The 21221-nt window shown below is 48.8% G+C and overlaps 2 protein-coding genes across 2 annotated transcripts in view; both read left to right on the top strand.

The window, feature by feature from the left end:
• The window catches only part of psd3l (pleckstrin and Sec7 domain containing 3, like), a 505495-nt gene that overhangs the window by 66878 nt on the left and 417396 nt on the right, over positions 1–21221 (top strand). The window lies entirely within an intron of this gene.
• On the top strand, positions 10465–11224 carry LOC119963480 (ubiquitin-conjugating enzyme E2 N-like). The gene has a single exon (XM_038792654.1). The coding sequence runs from the start codon at positions 10509–10511 to the stop codon at positions 10962–10964; it is 456 nt and encodes a 151-aa protein (XP_038648582.1). The 5' UTR covers positions 10465–10508; the 3' UTR covers positions 10965–11224.

Here is a 21221-nt window from a genome sequence, read left to right on the forward strand (position 1 = left end):
TACAGCACAGGAACAGGCCCTTCGGCCCTCCAAGCCTGCGCTAACCATGCTGCCCGTCTGAACTAAAATCGTCGATACTTCTGGAGTCCGTATCCCTCTATTCCCATCCTATTCATGTATAAGATGCCCCTTAAACGTCACGATCGTCCCTGCTTCCATCACTTCCTCCGACAGCGAGTTCCAGGCACCCACTACCCTCTGTTTAAAAAAAACCAGTCGCACTTCTCCAGTCAGCGGCTTGTGTGGGGAGATGCAAAATCATTTGAATCACAGTCGCTGCAAACACAGGGAGAATGTGCAAACTCCACACGGGCAGTGACCGTCTGGCCCGTGAACAGGGCCCACCGATCGGCGGGCTGGCCTCTCCCACCCCCGGGCCTACTTTCTGGCGCGGCCGCCCCCTGAACACCGACACCACGTTGAGTCGGGGCCGGTGCGCTAAAGAAGTTCCCCGCGCATGTGCAGGTTGGCGTGGCCATCTGCGCATGCACGGGTTGGCACGGCGCCCATTTGGCGTGAACCGCTACAGCGCCGTGCTGGCCCCCGAATCGGTCGTACCTGGGTCCGGTTCGTGCCATCGTGAAGCGCGACGGCATTGACGACGGCGCGAACACGTGGCTCCATATCGGAGTATCGCCCCCCTCATTCTGAGATCTCCCCATCGCAAAGCGCGTCATGGTCACTTGCGAGAGTTTCTGGTCCTGATGGGATTTGCACCGGTGCCCAACGGGGCCGTTGGTGGGGGCGAGGGGGCTGCTGGTGTCTATCATCCCAACATGTACAAATTAAATGTTTACAAATCTCCTTTGCCGAGCAACAAATGAAATATCTTGGGCGAAATTCTCCGACCCCCACGACGGGTGGGAGAATAGCGGGAGGGCCTTCCCGACATTTTTGCCGCCCTCCCGCTATTCTCCCCCCCCCCCCCCCCCGCCGAGGTCCCGACCCGAATCGCTGCCGCCGTTTTTTTACGGCCGGCAGCGATTCTCAGCTGTTAGATGGGCCGAAGTCCCAGCCCTTTCCGCCGTTTTTATGAATGGCAAACACACCTGGTCTTGCCGTTCGTGAAAACGGCGTCACAAACTCGCTATTAATAACCATGGCACCGATTGGCACGGCAGTACCACGGCCGTGCCAAGGGTGCCATGGGCCCGCGATCGGTGGGCACCGATCGCGGGCAGCGGGCCCGATGCCCGCGCACTACTTGTCCTTCCGCCGCCCCGCAGTATCCATTCGCGGGGCAGCTGAGGGGCAACCCGGCCCGCGCATGCGTGGGTTTCGCGCAAAAACGTGATGACGTCACCCGCGCATTCGCGGGTTGGAGTCTTCCAAACTGCGCATGCGCGGCTGACGTCATATGACGCGTCAGCCGGCGCTAACTCCAGCAAGCGGGCTTAACGATTTTTGTTAAGCCCGTCTTGCCGGAGCCTACGGCGTCGGGCTGCTAGCCCCGACCGGGGACCAGAATCGGTCCCCGGTCGGGAAGGGGCGCGCTGCCGTAAAACCCGCCCGGGTTTTACGGCAGCTTTACGATTTCTCCCGTTTTGGGAGAATCTCGCCCCTTCTTTCCCCATCTTCCCATCTGCAAAATGACTATCGTATTGTCCACATTGCGGCAATGGCTCTACTTCAACAATGTTGTGAAACATTTCTTAGATGTTCTGCGGTTCTGTTAGGTGCTATATGAAGGTAAGTCTTTCGAGAGTTTTCTTTCTAAGTCAAACTAATTAACAATGGGCGAGATCTTCGGGCTCTTCGCACTGATGGCCCCCCCCCCCCCCCCCCCCCCCAACGTGTTTCCCGGCGGCGAGGGACGGAATCAATGGGAAATCCCATTGATAGTGGCGGGAACAGAAAGATCCTGTCACCGGCGCCTCCCGCCGCCAAGAAACATGCCGCGGGAAACCCAGAGAATCTCGCCCAATGTAATTTCATTGACTTTACACAAATTGGGGATTTTAAACAGCTAACAAACATACAGCCACAATCTCAGTCATTGTCTTGCTTTAGAAAGCGTATCAGGATGTTGCTCCTATGATCCAGAATGTAGCAAGTTCCAGACTTTAGTCACACCACCATTCCTTCTAAGCGGCGATCAGACACTTCCCAACGGTGCAACACTGCTTTTCCCCACGGTGGGAAGAAAACGGGCTTTAAGACCAAGAATTGGACGGGACCTCTTTACGGAAAACAATGAAAAGGAAAGGAAGAAAGGAAGCACAACTCCCCCTTCGCTCCAGCAACATCCCACAGATAGCAGGACACAAGTGGAGGTTCCGATAGATGTACATCGGACAGCAGCATGTCTACCGAAGGCTAGCAGTAACGGGGAGGTGGGCTACGAGCAGCTTCAAACTGCGTTTGTTACCCCAAACCAGGGTCTCGAACTCCCTTTTTCATTCCCCTGCAGATAAGTTCAATTATTTCCATGATGGAGACAGCTTTATCTAGACATTTGGTTAATAGCTTGCTCCTTGGAAATGTGCTCAGGTTCCATGTGGAATTGCTCCCCCCAGGTAGCACGGTGGCGCAGTGGTTAGCACGACTGCTTCACGGCACCGAGGTCCCAGGTTCGATCCCGGCCCTGGGTCACTGTCCGTGTGGAGTTTGCACATTCTCCCTGTGTTTACATGGGTTTCACCCCCACAACACAAAGATGTGCAGGGTAGGTAGATTGGTCACGGTAAATTGCCCCTTAATTGGGAAAAATTAATTGGGTACTCAAAAGTTTAAAAAAATGAATTGCTCCTCCGACTTGATGAGCAGATGCTCTAAGCTTTCTCGATACAGATGTTCCAAATGTTCCCAACAAAAGGATGGTTTATCCCACCCACTCCTGTGCACCAGCTGCTACTTCTGTTTGGTGCTAATGTTGTGTATTTAATTTATCTGGGAACTGTGCTGATCAAGGTTAGGAAGAAATAATTATAAATGTAAGATAACAGCCCTAGAATTGTGCCAGCCTGCATATCAGTATGTGTAAACCCCACTTTCCTCACTCCTCCCACCCTTACACACCCAAACGCTGACACTTCAGATGCTTGTTCTCTTCCTCCTTCCTTTCCTCATTCATTCTCTATCTCAAACTCTCACTGTCCCTCATCCTTTAACCCTCTCTTGTCTGGGGCTCTCTCTGTCTGACTCGCACCCTCTCTCTGGTCCAGAAAATCAAATCTCCTATTATTAGAGCAGACTCAATCCATTGGAATATCATGGCTGAGACACGCAGAATTTGTACTTTTAAAAAATTTGTCCAAGGGACTTGTGCGCCTGCAGGCTGTGCCAGCATTTATTTATCACCCCTGGTTGCCTTTGTGGGGGCAGTAAAGAGTCAACCACATTGCTGTGAGTTTGGAGTCACATGTAAGCCAGACCAGGTAAGAATGGCAGATTTCTTTCCCAAAAGACATTAGTGAACCAGATGTTTTTTTTTTACGACAATTGACAATGGTCTCACGGTCATCATTAGACTTTTAATTTAAGGTAATTTATTGAGTTTAAATTACATCACCTGTGGTAGTGGGATACGAACCCAGGTCCCCAGGTCATTATCCTTGGTCTCTGGATTACTCGTTCAGCGACGATAACACTATGCCACCGCCTTCCTGTGACCTATGGGATGGTATTATTTGAGGGTGATGACTGCCCACTAAATGGAGGACGATGCCACAGTGAAATTATCTGTCCTCTCAGATAAACATGAAAGATCCTGTGGCACCATTTGACGAAGAGGAAAGTTTGCCTGGCGCCCTGACCAATAGCTATCCTTCAGCAGCACCTTAAGTATCTGCCCATTTACCTCTGTGCTGCTTCTCAGACCTTTGTGTGCACATATTTGTTGCCATCCCCCACTCCCTTGTGCATTTTGATAGTAATTCACTACCATTGAGGCACAGCCCAAGATTATGCAAGGTGCAACGTAAATGAAAGTTATTTCTTTGTGTCGGTGAAAATGTACGTACTGTGAAAGCTGCAATGGGTGTTGAATTAGTTAAGCTTTTCACCCTGCCTCTCAAACTCAAACATCCTTCAATTCGGTCCAGACGTCAGGGCTGAGGAAATGTTCCCTGAGCTGCCTCAGAGAGCCAAGTGTTATATTCATCTACTGCTAACTCCCTGATGCAAAAAGCAGGCACAGTAAGCAGGGAGTAGCTGTCAGAGTGTCATAATTGGACATATCTTCAAAACCACTCGACCAAATGTTGCAGGAAAATTGTGCAAATATGAGCCCATAACAGTTAAATATTTATTATGTGCTCCCTATGACTGTTGACTTAACAGTTTACTGGGTTCGAAAGAGATGAATACTGATCCATTTTGACGGCGATGGAATATAAATTGCTACCAGGAGGTTTAATTCTCTCTATCTGTTATTCTTAATGCACCTCTTTAAGTGTTTGCGTTAATATCCTATCTCCGCTTTATTAATACGTTTGTTAACCTGTCTATGGCAACTACGAATAGCATGTGGATGGAATAACGCCCCCTTTGCCCCATTTAACTGTCAGTTAAAACCAGTATTAAAAATAAAATTGTGAGTTACAAAGCTCAAAGAAAGGCAAGGGTTGATAGCAATGGAAACCCAATCGTAGGCACGGGGTGGGATTCTCCCGTACCCGGCGGGGCGGGGGGTCCTGGCGCACCTCCAGGGGCTAAGCCGGCGCCAGAGTGGTTTGTGCCCTGCCGGCTGGCGTGGAAGGCCTTTCGCGCCACGCCAGCCGGGGACGAATGGACTCTGCCGGCCGGGTCCGCGCATACGTGGGAGCGTCAGCGGCTGCTGACGTCATCCCCGTGCATGTGCGGGGGGTTCACCTACGCGTCGGCCGTCGCGGAGGCTGACACGGCCGGCACGTAGGAAAAGAGTGCCCCACGGCATGGGCCATCTGCGGATCGGTGGACCCCGCCCCCCCAGGACCCCGGAGCCCGCCCGCACCGCCAGGTCCCGCCGGTACGGGACCTAGTCTAATCTATGCCGGCAGGACTGGCAAAGAACCAGCGGGACTTTGGCCCATCATGGGCTGGAGAATTGCCGGGGGGGGCGCTGTGAGCGGCTGCTGACCCGCTCGGCGCGATTTCCATCCCCGCCGAATCTCCGGTGCTGGAGAATTCGGCAGACGGCGGGAGCTGGATTCATGCCGCTCCCCGGCGATTCTCCGACCCGGTGGGGGGTCGGAGAATCCCACCCACAGTGTCAACATTTTAAGGTCAGCTATAGCACAGCCGAATGTAAAGGAAAGCTTCCCATTTGTTTGTGTCTTCGGAATATCACCCTCCACTGATGTTTCCAGTGAGCAGACTAGCCTTCCTCCCTGAGTGAAGCTGATAGTCACAGTTGTGCACTGGAGCCCCTGGAGCAATCTGCAGCCCCCAAACTGTCCACACTGTTTTTCTTGAGGACTTTAACTGGCAGTGGAGAACAAACATTTTTGTTCCACTATCTCGACTGGATTCAAACCCAAGACCCATGATAACAATAATCTTTATTTTTATTAGTGTCACAAGTAGGCTTACATTAACATTGCAATGAAGTTACTGTGAAAAGCCCCTAGTCGCCACACTTCAGTGCCTGTTGGGATTCACAGAGGGAGAATTCAGAATGTCCAATTCACCGAGCAAGCACGTCTTTTGGGACTTGTGGGAGGAAACCGGAGTGCCCGGAGAAGACCCACACAGCCACGGGGAGAATGTGCAGACTCCGCACAGACAGTGACCCAAGCTGCGAATCGAACCCGGGTCCCTGATGCAGCTATGAGTCACTGAACCCACTGAATGTGCCACCCAGCCCTCCACTTCTAGTTTAATACTTCTATTTCTGTGAAACTTTTCATGATGATGCTTATTTTACTTCTGTTTTCAATGTCGTTTTGCAGCAGTGCTGACCAACACATTTGTGTAGAGCCATTCTGATTGATATCAATTGTATATATACAGCGGGAGGCACCCCCCCATATGCATATATTATGTACAATATGTTACAAATATACATACTTACAAACATACATACTTTCATAAATATACATATTGTATTATACTATTGTTGTACCATCAATTGGACTCGAGTCGTGAAGTAGTTCCATATATCGGGCTTTAATCAACTAGTTGTGTGCCCGACAGTCGACTTACAGAGAAAGGCCGACAGCTGGGTCCTACGGGTTCTTATACCCCGCCTCATAGGCGGGACTACTTGCCTCCCGGTCAATGGGTGAGCAGTCACATGACTAGCCTCAACCAATCAGCAGAGAGGCACATGACCGACCTGAGCCAATGGTAGATAGGTACCGTAAACCTCCTAGTTATACCACCACAACTATATAATGGGTCAGCTCTGCTTCTGAGCCAGAGGTTGTGGATTCACATTATACTCCAGGACTCGAGCACACAAATTATGCCTGAACACTCTGCAGTACTGAGGGAGTGCTGCACTGTTGGAGGTGCTTTCTTTTGGATGAGGCATTAAACTGAGATCTGGGTTTACTGCTCCCACACCCCACCGCCTGCCACCCCTCTGCCTTGATGGGATCCCCTGCAGTGAGCCATTCAGATGTCCATTGACTTTGGCGGAACTGGAAGATTCCACCGGGGAGGGGGGAAGCCTGTTTGCTATGTCAGGGGAAAGATCACATGACACACGTTCGAAGCAGAGCAGGGTAGTTATCCTGCCCAATATTTATCTCTCAATCAAAATCACAAAAACAGATTATCTGCTCATTATCACGTTGCCGTTTGTTCGGAGTTTGCTGTGCAAATTGATTTCTGTGTTTCTTGCATTCCGTCAATGACTACGCTTCAGAAGTTTGTCATTGTGCATAAAGCTCACCCAGAGATGGTGAAAAGCACGATGTTAATGCAAGCTTTTCTTTCTTTACACAGATAGTCCCTACGTAATATTATTTCCTTGCTGCTGCTTTTTGTTATTTTCTTCCTGTCCTCCTTCCATGAGGCACAAAATCGGAAGTTGAAATTTTGCTTTCAGAAATCTTGAGGGAACAGACTCGAGTAAACGAGACCACACACGCTCCACAAGGAAACACATCAGGAAGTGCTATTAGGGAGCTTATCTTGAGTTGGTTGACCGAGTCAATTTGGTATCAGCAGAAAGTGGAGAACAACATGATGCCATTCTTCCAAATGACTCCAATCCTATTTAATTGTTTGGGAATGTCTGGATTGTGTGTACGATATAATTACTGCTGCTTGACTGGTAATCTGCTGACAGAATGAATACTTTGTAATTTGCAATCTGATTGCTTTAATGCCTGCCGTTTTAAAGATGTAAAGCAAGGAAATTATTGAAGCCAATTGGCCAAAGTGGAAGGGGGAAATGTTGAGAATCATTTTCACACAAACCATTATGATCTGGATGGAAAACCGCCTTGATGTACCATTAATGCACTGCAAGACGATGAGAGTGAGTGAACATAGGCTTTATTAACCAAGAACTTGCCTGCCTGTGTCTGCTGCACAAATGAACGCCGTCCCCAGGCGGCTGGTCTATATACTGTCCGAGGGGGGGCGGAGCCAAAGGCGGAGCCCACCAGGTTCCAGTACAATACCTGTAAGGAGATCACATTACCATTGGGTGACAGTACTACACAGACAGCTTATACTATGGTGAATACATTCACCACACGCCTGTTGATGCTCTGTACCCAACCTAAGTCAATATTTATTTCCCCAGGGGACCATTTTAACTCTGAACTCCTTATTAGTATCTCCATCTATTACCTATTTCCAGTTTTAAAAAAATTTAGTGTACCCAATTCATTCTGTTCCAATTAAGGGGCAATTTAGCATGTTCAATCCACCTACCCTGCACATCTTTGGGTTGTGGGGGTGAAACCCACGCAAACACGGGGAGAATGTGCAAACTCCACACGGACAGTGACCCAGAGCAGGGATCGAACCTGGGACCTCAGCGCTTTGAGACTGCAGTGCTACCTCTGTGCCACCGTGCTGCCCTCCAATTTCCAGTTTTTGTCATTTTTTTTACGTATCCTAATTTTTATATAACTGACCCTATGTGACTTGAGCTCTCCCTGCACGCACTCACATGCCCGTTTGGGCTCCAGCTTCAGACCTGAGACCATCACTCTGTTTGCACTTCACTTTGTTATTGTAAACTTTTTTCTCTCCACCGCTCCGAGACTCTATTCTGTCGTCATGCCTCCTTTCACTTCTCCTCTCTCAAGAACTCTGACCTCCCAATTCGCCACCCCAATCCTTCAGTACTATTTGATCTTGTTCTGTAGAAGGGTCATATGGACGTGAAATGTTAAGTCTGTTTCTCTCTCCACTGATGCCGCCAGACCTGCTGAGTTTTTCCAGCATTTTCTGTTTTCATCTCCTTGATCTTCCTGTTTTCATGCAACTGATTCAGGCTTGACTCCTGTTAAATGAGCCTCCAGCTTCCCTTGATGCCTATCCATGTGCAAAATGTGGGAGGAGGGGCTGGTTTAGCTCACTGAGCTAAATCGCTGGCTTTTAAAGCAGGCCAAGGCAGGCCAGCAGCACGGATCGATTTCCGTACCAGCCTCCCCAGACAGGCGCCGGAATGTGGCGACTAGGGGCTTTTCGCAGTAACTTCATTGAAGCCTACTTGTGACAATAAGCGATTTTCATTCATTTCATTTCATACAGGAAGCACAAAGGAAGTCATCTTTGACAAAGGGTCATCTGGACTCGAAACGTTGACTCTTCTCTCTCCCTACAGATGCAGTCAGACCTGCTGAGATTTTCCAGCATTTTCTTTTTGCCCTCTACAAAGACACTCAGCAAAGCTCATTACAGCAGCACGCCAGTTGCTCCTCCCCCCCATTCTCTTGCTGATCTTCCCTCCTACTGCACCTGCTAATCTTGCCAATCTTCTTTCTGTCGAAACTCACGCCTCCGGCTGCCGACCCTGTGGACTCTGCCAGCCAATCAGCTCTCACCGCCCCTTTCTGCTTCTCCCTCCAGAATATCCGTTCACTTGTGAACTCATTGAAGGTGATTGCAACGACATCATGGCCTTAACTGAAACTTGGCTGAGGGATAATGACATCTGTCCTCTTGATGAAGCCTCCCTGCCTGGCTACATCTTCGAACATTTGCCCCGTTATCCCAAGTTTGATAAAAATGCTATCACTGAGTTACCTTCACTGCTTTCCTCCCTCAGACTCTGCACCAAATTAATTTGCATCATCTGTGATTTCAACCTCCAGCTCAACTCACCATGCTCTCTTTCCTCGGATTCACTGTTCTCTCAATTTCTCAGTAACTTCATTGCAGTGTTCATGTAAACCTACTTGTGACACAAATACAGATTATTATTATTCATTTCTCTCTCTATATAAACACCTTGCCACATATTTACGACTGCCCCCTTGACCGTGTTATCTCACGTGGTTTGATAGCCCCAACATAACAGTTATAGATGAGGCCAACTCTGATGACGTCGTTGCATCGCTCACCACACAACCCGCATTCCATGCACCAACCCCACTTCCTTCTGTATCTGCCCCCGGAAAGAAAATATCCCCGATACACTTACAACGGCACTTTCAAAATCGCAAATATATGGAGGACAACTGGTTTAGCTTTTTGTCCGCTGCCAGATCAGGCTGGACCACTTCAACACGATTTGTTCCTTCTCTCATCTGCTTGAACTGCTCACCGTCCCAGGGATCTCTGACTTATTTTCTCTGTGGCGATGTGCATATGCATAGTAATGTATATAGTTAGATATACGACCTCCGACCAGCAGGTTGGGACGGTGTTCCACCATGTGACTCCACAGATTGGCAGTTGGTAGTAAGTCGCACTAGAGGACAGTCACATTAGAATTAGCTCCAGGAGAATTCACTTATTGTTATCGTTTTTATCATCGTTCATTAGTTATCTTTCCACGTGCCCATTTTGCCAATAAACTATCTTACTAGTAAAGAACTAGATGTTCTATGTGCATCTTTACAACGCCCACAACACAGAACATAACACCCTCCACCCTCAATTCCAACATTAAATGTAAGGAGCTCATGGAATTGTTTTTCTCCACATTTGAGACAATCCGATCAGTTGCCACTGGCATGTCTCTCGCTTCCATTGGCCCATTTAGCCAAAGTTCCCATAACTCTCCCCCCCTGCCCCAGCCCGGAACTTGCATTTTTCTCTTGTTTCTTTCCTAGCTTCCCCCATGCCTTTCTGATCACATATTGTCCATGAGTTCCACCTCCTTAACTCTATTCCACTAAACTCTGACTTCCTAATTACTCCGACTTGCCGCCACATTAATTGGCACATTAAATGGGTATTGTCCTCTTCTTTAAATTGCCTTTCATCATCCCTATTCTTAGAAAAAACAACCCTTGAGCCCTCCATCCTTGCAAACTTCCATCACGTCTCCAACCTAGATATAGAAGATATAGAATTTCTACAGTGAAAAAGCAGGCCATTTGGCTCATCGAGTCTGCATCGCCCCCGAGGGCCGGGCTCCCAGTCAGTGTCTGTCAGTCAGCTCCAACCGGGTGGACATGGCTGGGCTTCCGCGGCGCATTGTGAAGGAGACACAGCGACTGATGGCAGAGCAAGTGCCAGGAATCCAGGCTGAAGCCGATGAGGCCAACGTTCGATACTTCCACGTGGTGATTGCCAGGCCCCAGGACTCGCCCTTCGAAGGTGGCAATTTCAAACTGGAGCTCTTCCTGCCTGAGGAGTACCCCATGGCAGCCCCCAAAGTCCGCTTCGTCACCAAGATCTATCGCCCCAATGTGGACAAGCTGGGCAGTCTCTGCCTGGACATCCTGAAAGACGAGTGGTCTCCCGCTCTGCAGATCAGGACAGTCCTTCTCTCCATCCAAGCTTTACTCAGTGCGCCCAACCCTGATGACCCACTGGCCAATGACGTGGCGGAACAGTGGAAAAACAGCGAATCACAGGCAATAGAGATCGCCCGGGCATGGACTAAATTGTACGCGACGAGTGGTTAATGTGATGCTGCCTGTGAGATGTACTTTGGAATGTCACCTCGCCCTCCTCCTCCCAACTGCACTCCACCTGCCTCGGTGACCTTCGCTGCACCTCTCGCCATCTCTCCAGTTGTACAGTGGCCGCCGAGGTCCGGAACCTGTTCCCATTATTTATGACCCGGTTCTGTACGGAAACGCCGGCTCTCCCGTTTATCCGGAGATCGGCCTTCCACTCTGTATGATGTACATATCAATATATCATTGTAATGGTTAAAAAAAAAGTCTGCAACGACCCTCTGAAAGAGCATTTCACCCAGGCCCATGCCCCTGCCCCATCCCCGTAACTTCACCTGCGCAACTAACACCAAACCTGCACATTCCCAGGCCCCTAAGGGCAATATCAGCACAGCCAATCCACCTAACCTGCACCTCTTTGAACTGTGGGAGGAAACCAGAGCATCTGGAGGAAACCCACGCAGACACAGGGAGAACGTGCAGACTCCACACAGACAGTCACCTATGGCTAGAATTGAACCCGGGCCCCTGGCGCTGTGTGGCGCTGTGAGGCAGCAGTGCTAACCACTGTGCCACCGTGCTGCCCTCTCACGTGCCTTTTATCTCCAAAGTCCTTGAACATGTTGTCACCTCCCAAATCAGTTCTCTTTTCCTGGAACACCCATGTTTGATTGTCTCCAATCATTCCACTCTTGCCACAGTATTGCATCAGCTCTGATCAAAGTCACAAATGACGCCCAAAGTTATTGTGACCAAGGTAAACTTTCCCTCCTCATCCTTCTTGACCTGACTCCAGCCTTTGACACAGTTTACTGCACCATCCACCTCCAATGCCTGCCTCTCTGCTGTTGTCCAGCTGGGTGGGACTCCTCTCGCCTGGTTCCATTCTTACCTTTCCACTAGCCAGCCAATCACTTGCAAGGCTTCTCTTCCTGACCCTGAACTATTGCCTCTGATCTCCCAAAGAATCTGTCCTTTGGCCCCTACAATTTCTCATCTACATGCTGCCTCTCGGCATCATCATCTCAAAAGACAACACTAATTTTCATATGTACTCTGACAGTACACAGCCCTACCTCGCCAACACCGAAATCAAAGGCCCCACTGCTGCTAAATTACTAAATAGCCAGAGTTGGATGAGCAGAGATTTTCCTCAGTTAAATATTGGGATGACAGAAGCCATTATTTTTGGTCCATACTCCGACCTCTGTTCCCTAATTACTGACGATATCCCTCTCCTTGGCAACAGCCTGAGATTAAGCCAGTCTGGTGTCATAATTATCCCTGAGATGAGCTTCTGAACTCATATTTATACCATCTCCAAGATCACCTGTTTCTAGTTCTGCAGTGTGGCCTGAATTTTCCCATCCCAGCTCCTCTACTGCAGAAACCCTCATCCCTGCCTTCGCTATCTCCAGACTTGACTATTCCAACGCACTCCTGGCTGGCCTCCGACATTCTACCCTTCTTAAACTTGACACTTTGCTGCCCATGTCTTTACTTGCTCCAAGTTCCATTCCCCTATCACCGCTGCACTCGCTGACCTAGATTGGCTCCCCAGTCAAGCAACTCTCATCCATGTTTTCAGATTGCTCCATGGCCTGGCCACTCCCCATCTCTGTAATCTGCTCCAGCATCCAAAATCTCTGCGCTCCTCAAATTCTGGCCTCTTGTGCCCCCAAAGGAGGAAGTGAGAACACTGGTGAGGGTCTCTGTTGGTAGAAACATAGAAACCAGAAGCAGGAGGAGGCCATTTGGCCCTTCGAGTCTGCTCCACCATTCATTATGGTCATGGCTGATCACCACGTTCACTACCCTGATCTCGCCTTCCCCCCCATATTCCTTGATCCCATTAGCCCCAAGAGCTATATCTAATTCCTTCTTGAAATGACAAAAACTTCCACCCTATCTCTGGTGGGGTCTGTGTTATGGGAGGACTCTGGTATGGGAGGGGGGCAGTAGAGGAGTCTGGTGGGGGTGGAGTGGGAGGTTTTGCATTGTGGGGGGGGGGGGGAGAGGGAGCCTTTCGACAAACTTTGGGAGCAAGTCCATAAAAGAGTTACCCCCCTTGGCCCACCGCGAGATCCACCACACCAGGGCCATGCTGGGAAATACCTGCACCAATTTCCACCCACCGTGAGTTCTGGCCCAGAGGACCAGACATTCACGCAGGCTTGGAGAATCTGGTGCCCAGCCCGTTAATAGGATGCAAGTGAGTCAATTTGATATATTTCCATCCTCCCACTGTCGCGGAACGCAAACTTTGACACCACCGCCAGCAGGGCATCGGGGCATCGGCAGGGCACCAACCCGTTTTTGTACAACGCTAGATTCTTCGGAAGCTCTGCTACCGGCTGCTGGCGGTAGAGGATCCAGCCCAATATCAGTACACCCTGGGCGAAATTCTCCAACCACACACAGGGTCGGAGAATCGCCTGGGGGCGCCTAAAATCCAGCCCCCGCCGTGGCAGAGATTCTCCGCCACCCGGGAAGTGGCGGGGGCAGGAATCTCGCCCCGCCGATCGGAGAGGCCCCTGCGGCGATTCTCCGGCCAGGATGGGCCGAAGTCCTGCCGCTGGGAGGCCTCTACCGCTACCGAGGTTTAAACCACCTCTGGAACGGCGGACTCAGCGGTGCGAGCAGGCCCCCGGGGTCCTGGGGGGGGGGGGGCAGGGGGCGATCGAACCCCAGGGGGTGCCCCCACGGTGGCCTGGCCCGCGATCGGGGCCCCCCGCTCAGACTGCGGGCCAGTGCCCTGGCTGCACTCTTTCTCCTTCCGCGCCGCCACGGCCTCCGCCATGGCGGAAGCGGAAGAGAACCCCGCATCGCACATGCGCCGAGAGTGACGTCAGCGGCCAGCTACCGCTGACGTCACTGCCGGCGCATGCGCGGACCGGCGAAAGCCTTTCGGATGCCCCGCACCGGGGGCGCCGGTTTTTTGCGCCAATCTTCTGGTGCTAACCACTCCGGCGCGGGGCTGGCCCCCAAAGGTGGGGAGATGCGACCCCTGAGTGGTTGGCGCCACTCCCCTACTCCGGGACCCTCCGTCACGCCGGGTAGGGGAGAATGCCGCCCCTTGTTACTCCAGTAAATAGTTAATGGGGTATAAACCACAGTAAAGCTGTTTTGCAAAATAGCTTTCTGTTTGTTTGCCAAACACGTCACAATTTGTGCCAAAACTACATGGCCAAAACATTGACAAGACATTGGTTGTTCCAGCTCCTCTCCATGATACCGCACATATCGCCACAAAGGAGCTCCTTTTAAATAGAACTACAATGCAGCCACATAATGTGGAAAATCTTGATGCTGCATGTATTTCACATCCAATGGAACCAGTTGGACTTGATTTGACTTGGATCTTCATTTTCAGAATTTTAATTGCTGAAGTATTTCCCTAATTTGTGGATAGATAAGGAATGACAATGTATTTGTGGCCACTCCGAAGTGGCTTACATTACAGTTTCCCTTTGGCTGCCATCCAGACTCGGTCTTCATCCCTGAGGCAAACCTCAAGAATGTGTAACTGTTTAGCACACTGAATTAATTGGGCAACATTTCTCACTGGCTGCTAAAGCCGTAGAATAGCTGGTGCCTCTATCCTAGGGAAAAATTAGATGAGCATTGAATGGAAGCCCAGAAGCGAAAAGGCAGGAATAGGCCATATGGTTCATTGATCTGGTTCCACCATTCAATAAAACCATTGCTGATCTTTGACCAGAATTTCATTTTCCCAGCAATAGAGTTCCAAAATATATTTTTCTCTATCTACCCTTCAATATATTGCTTTCAATGACGAATCATCCGCAACCTTCTTCTGTGTGAAGAAATTCCTCCTCATCTTAGTCCTAACTGGTCGACAACCATGCCCTAAGATTGGGCCCCTGGTTCCAGACTCTCAAGCTAAGGAAATAGTCACTCTATACTGTACCCACCCTCTCGGGCCCTCTCAAAACCTTGGATTTTCAATAAGATCATCTGTCATTCTTTTCAACTCCAGGAAGTGCAGGCCCATTCTACACAACCTCTTCTCAAAAGATAACTTTCCTATCCCAGGAATCAATGCTGTATATCTTCATTGCACCCCTTTTCGGGAAACTACATTTTTCCTTATACACGGTGGCCAAAGCTATACACTGTACTGCAGGCAGTGATGGGCAACCTGTGGCCTGGGGGCCACGTGCGGCCCATCTGGGTTCTGAGTGCGGCTCACAAGACATTTAGTTGACTGTTGCCCACGTGTGGGGCTGCCACATTCCGTTGATTTCCGTCCATGAAGTTTTTTTCCGACCGGAATGACTGAAGTGATTTGCACGGAAAGCAAGGGCAGGTGAAGTGAGGTGTGTGCTGATTGCTCACAGCATTGATTGGGAGAGCCTTGCGCTCCCTCTGTGTCCAAAGTGTAAATATTTATTTTGTTTTCACTATTTGAAGCTGATGATAGTTCTATTACTGTATAAATGATTAAGCATTTTCTATAACCAATGAAATGTTTGGCGTGTATTAAATGTATTTGATCTTAATTTGGGGCAGCATGGTAGCACAGTAGTTAGCACAGTTGCTTCACAGCTCCAGGGTCCCATGTTCAATTCCCGGCTTGGGTCACTGTCTGTGCGGAGTCCGCATGTTCTCCCCGTGCCTGCGTGGGTTTCCTCCGGGCGCTCTGGTTTCCTCCCACGGTCCAAAGATGTGCAGGGGGCGGCAATAACACAGTGTTATGGAACAAGTCATAGGAAGGGGCTGCCCATTACTGGCCAGCTGGTCAGTATCACACAGGGCTGCTTATATCAGCGGAGTAACTGCAATGACAAGAATATATCATTAAAGACACACACTTTGTGTATGCATCAACCTTCCTTCTGGTGGGAACATACCTGTCATGAGCTTTTCCAACCTTTCGACCAAGAATGACAGGGAGTGGAATCCTCAAAATAAACAACTACCCTGTGCTACAATGTATAATCTTTCGCAGAAGCAGAAAAATTGCTGCTTGCCAATTCTGTGGGTTTTGGTATCAATTCGTATGAAGGAAAATATTCCAAGATGCAGTGTCAGGAAATAACAGGAAGACCTGGTTAAACTTAAGACTGGAGACATCCTTCCAGCTGATTGCAAAGCTCCCTTGACAACTGAGTAATTCCTTTTACTCCAACCCAAATTTTATCCAGATTTCTTTCCATTTTGGTCCAGCTGTCACTTGCAATGAATTCTAGCTCTCTCAATGTAGAGTGCTGACAATGTGGAAGGTCGGAAGGTGACAGGGAAAGTCTGTAGTTCCTGCATTATTGGATATTAATGGCACCAGTCTCAATAATTCATTCCATCTGTTGGCAATGTGAATTACAGTCTCTCATGCTCACTTTAACCCGGTTTATTCAGAGCCTTGGCATTCTGGTAGAATCCAGTTTCAAAACTGACGTTGAATTTACTGTCGATACATGGGACATTGCTAACACTGCTATCTCAGAAGAAAGATTTGGGTTTGAACAGCTCGAACACAATGAACATAGCATATTTTCCTTTCGTTGTGGGAGTGTCAGATTTAATTGGCCATACCTCTGGAGGTGTCATCACATGACCTCTCATCGCCAATTGCTCTGTCCTCATGCTCCCACCATTGTCATTCGTCATGTCTTCACTCATGGCGTCCATGCCAATTAACAAATGGACAAACATTTCATTGTCTGATGTTACAGTACTGGACCAGACTCCAAATTTATATTATGAAACTGGCAATTTTCCAATTTCTAAACTGTGAGGAAAGGATACTTCATCTTGCTAGTGATTCCACTGACAAATAGGGATTTTTTTTAGTATTTAAACAAACTTTATTATTAACACAGGGGGCCTCACGGTAGCATGGTGGTTAGCATCAATGCTTCACAGCTCCAGGGTCCCAGGTTCGATTCCCGGCTGGGTCACTGTCTGTGTGGAGTCTACACGTCCTCCCCGTGTGTGCGTGGGTTTCCTCCGGGTGCTCCGGTTTCCTCCCACAGTCCAAAGATGTGCGGGTTAGGTGGATTGGCCATGCTAAATTGCCCGTAGTGTAAGGTTAATGGGGGGATTGTTGGGTTATGGGTATACGGGTTACGTGGGTTTAAGTAGGGTGATCATTGTTCGGCACAACATCGAGGGCTGAAGGGCCTGTTCTGTGCTGTACTGTTCTAATTCTAATTCTAATTCTAATTAACCTCATTAATATTCAAGGAAAATAACAGCTTTCCAATTAACAGTTAAACATTTCTTAACATAAATTAAGAAAGGTCTTTGAGCTTACTTTCCCATCTACTTCTAAAATTTAACTTGAGCAAAATCTACATACAGGTCAAATGATACTTATTAATAAAGTTAGCACTAGTGGCTTCCAGATTTATTCACAAAGTCCTGGGAGAGAAGCTTTCAGAAGTCACTCGGACACACACAACTTCATTTCTCAGATCCCAGAGCTGAACTCTAAAATGAAACTAAAAACAGACCCAGCCCCCCTATGAGGGACATCAAAGCTTGCTTAGCTGTTAACCCCTTAATCACAGCTTTAGCAGACATATCGGGTGGGATTCTCTGTTGCCCGGCGCTTAAGGGCAGCACGGTAGCATGGTGGTTAGCATAAATGCTTCACAGCTCCAGGGTCCCAGGTTCGGTTCCCGGCTGGGTCACTGTCTGTGCGGAGTCTGCACGTCCTCCCCGTGTGTGCGTGAGTTTCCTCCGGGTGCTCCGGTTTCCTCCCACAGTCCAAAGATGTGCGGGTTAGGTGGATTGGCCATGCTAAATTGCCCGTAGTGTCCTAAAAAGTAAGGTGTGGGGGGGGGGGGGGGGGGTTGTTGGGTTACGGGTATAGGGTGGATACGTGGGTTTGAGTAGGGTGATCATTGCTCGGCACAACATCGAGGGCCGAAGGGCCTGTTCTGTGCTGTACTGTTCTATGTTCTATGTTCTATGAAATTGTGATCGGCGATCAGGCAGAGAATAGATTCCGACGTCAGAATTGGGTCTGGCGGCAGTTTGACACCGGTTTATGATTCTCCGCTCCCTCCAAACTGGCATCACCTTGATGCGCACCATGCGCAATCGCAAGGCCGTTGGCGCCTCATCGGCCGGCCCACCTGTGATGCTCCGTCCCCGATGGGCTGAGTTCCCGACGGCGCAAGACACCATTTGAAGCCAATTTGCCAATTATCTTATGTTTGTGTTCTCTAGTCACTGACCCTCCTGCCATTGCAAACAGATTTACTCCATCTATTCTCCCAAAACTCCTACTTATTTTGGGCACCTCTTTTGTGGATCACACAAAGATAGTTGTGTCATCCACGAGGTGGTTAACAGTGAGGCTGACAATCTTGGGTTACAGGAAGATATAGACGGGATGGTCAAATGGGCAGATAAGTGACAGATGGAATTTAATCCTGAAAAGTGTGAGGTTTTATAATTTGGAAGGAGCAATTTGACAAGGAAATAGTCAATGAATGGCACCATACTGGGAAGTCCTGAGGAACAAAGAGACCTTGGCGTGTTTGTAAATAGATCTCTGAAGGCCGAAGGGCCGGTTAATAGGGTGATGAAAAAGGCACATGGTAAACTTGCGTTCATCAATCGTGGCATAGATTACAAAAGCAAGGAAGTCATGTCGGAGTTGAATAGCACATTGGTGAGGCCACAGCTGGAGTACTGTGGGCAGTTCTAGTTGTCACATTATAGGAAGGATGTGATTGTACTGGAGGGGGTGCAGAGAAGATTCACCAGGATCTTACCTGGGATGGAACATTTAAGTTATGATGAGGTTGAATAGGCTTGGGTTGTTTTCGCTGGAGCAGAGAAGACTGAGGGGCGACCTGATCGAGGGGTACAGGATTATGAGGGGCATGGGCAGGGTAGATAGGGGACCAGCTGTTCCCCTTAGTTGAAGGGTCAGTTACGAGAGGACACAAGTTCAATGTGAGGGGCGGGAGGTTTAGGGGGGTTTGAGGAAAAACCCTTTTACCCAGAGGGTGGTGACGGTCTGGAATGCACTGCCTGGGGGGGAGGGGGGGGGGGGGGGGGGTGGGTGGTAGAGGCGGGTTGCCTCACATCCTTTAAAAACTACCTGTATGATCAATTTGGGATGTCTTAACATTCGAGGCTATGGGCCATGTGCTGGCAAATGGGATTAGGTAGGCAGATCACGTACCTTTCATGCGATGGTGCAGACTCGATGGGCTGAAAGGCCTTTTCTGCACCGTATTTTTGAGATTCTGTGATTCTAACAAATCTCCCCAGAATCATCTTTGCTCTGAGGAGAACGATCCCAGATTCTCTTGTCACTCCACATGCCTAAATACCCTCCTCCCTGTTACACAGTTCCTGGTGTATCTCTTCTGCACACTCCAAGACCTTGATACACTTTCTAAAGTGTGGTCTCCAGAACTGGACACAATACTCTAGTTGAGGTCTAACCAATGATAAAGATTTGTCACCATCCCGTTGCGATTGTACTCTATGCCCCTAGTTAGAATGTCAAGAGTGCCGTATGATATATTTTTAAATCTCTATATACTTCAAAGAACATAGAACATACAGTGCAGAAGGAGGCCATTCGGCCCATCGAGTCTGCACCGACCCACTTAAGCCCTCACTTCCACCCTATCCCCGTAACCCAATAACCCATCCTATCCTTTTTTGGTCACTGAGGGCAATTTAGCATGGCCAATCCACCTAACCTGCACATCTGGACTGTGGGAGGAAACCGGAGCACCCGGAGGAAACCCACGCACACACGGGGAGAACGTGCAGACTCCGCGCAGGCAGTGACCCAGCGGGTAATCGAACCTGGGACCCTGGCGTTGTGAAGACACAGTGCTAATCACTTGTGCTACAGTGCTGCCCTAAAGATTTGTGTAAGGCAACTCATCTCTGTTCCTCATCACGACCCTTTAAAATTGTACCGTTTATATTTCCCTTTTTATTCTCCTTCCACCTTCCAAAACATAAAATTTCACACTTCCCTGCATCACATTTAATCTGCCATGTCACCCCATTTCACTAGTTTACATCCTCCTGGAGTCTGCTCCTCACTATTTACTACATTTCCAAGCTTTGTGACTTCCCAGTCTCTTCCCCAGTATCTATATATATCTATCTATATATATATCTAAATAGATTAGAGCGAGAGGGAACTTCAGCCAGGATTCCTGCTCCTTGTCCTTACCCACTCACCTAGCCTATGCACACACAGTTTTAAGCAAGATAGCACAGTGGTTAGCACTGTTGCTTCACAGTGCCAGGGTCCCAGGTTCGATTCCCGGCTTGGGTTACTGTCAGTGCGGAGCCTGCACATTCTCTCCGTGTCTGCGTGGGTTTTCTCCGGGTGCTCTGGTTTCCTCCCACAAGTCCCGAGAGACGTGCTGATAGGTAATTTGGACATTCTGAATTCTCCCTCCGTGTACCCGAACAGGTGCTGGAATGTGGCGACTAGGGGCTTTTCACAGTAACTTCATTACAGTGTTAATGTAAGCCTACTTGTGACAATAAAGATTATTATTATTAGACATAATATTTATACATATAAGATCAGTTGAACCTATGTGGTATTGTTCACAGGGAACTAAGAGAAAGTACAGTCTGCAGCTGAACCAGAGTTAAATGTTAATAGATAATGAACCAGGGTATACCAATTTAATTTAGTTCACATGTTGAAAACATATGCTTTGTCCTGGCTTTTGATCTTACATTATTTTATACAATTAAACATAATAGGACAATTTGAGAGGCAGAGTTCATTCCAGTGTTGGAGTTTCTCTACAGTACAGGGTGAGAAACTACACATTGTAGGGTGCAATAATAGCATATAGGAGCTGGACGACACCATACTGAGGGACTAGGAGGCCCATTACTATTTGGAGGGTATCTTTATAGCATGCCGCATTTACATTGGTAATTTCCATTATAAATCCGGACAGAAGAATTGATCATAGAGGTTTGATGGGAAGTGCACACAAGCAGAAGATGCAGAAGTCTGAAGACTCGCACATCCAGACATAGGAACAGCTTCTTCCCCACAGCTACAAGACTCCTCAACAACTCCCCCTTGGACTGATCTGTTCCCTGTAAGAGCACTATTCACAATGCCCTATGCTGCTCTCGCTCATGTATTTGCTTTGTTTGGCCCCTTGTTCCACACTGTAACCAATCACTGTTTTTTTGATGTACCATTTGTCAATGTTCTCTGTTGATTATTCTTGTGTCTACTATCTACGTATTGTGTATGTTCCTCGGCCGCAGAAAAATACT

Source organism: Scyliorhinus canicula, chromosome 3 (genome assembly GCF_902713615.1).
Source record: "Scyliorhinus canicula chromosome 3, sScyCan1.1, whole genome shotgun sequence".
In the NCBI taxonomy this organism is placed as follows: Eukaryota; Metazoa; Chordata; class Chondrichthyes; order Carcharhiniformes; family Scyliorhinidae; genus Scyliorhinus; species Scyliorhinus canicula.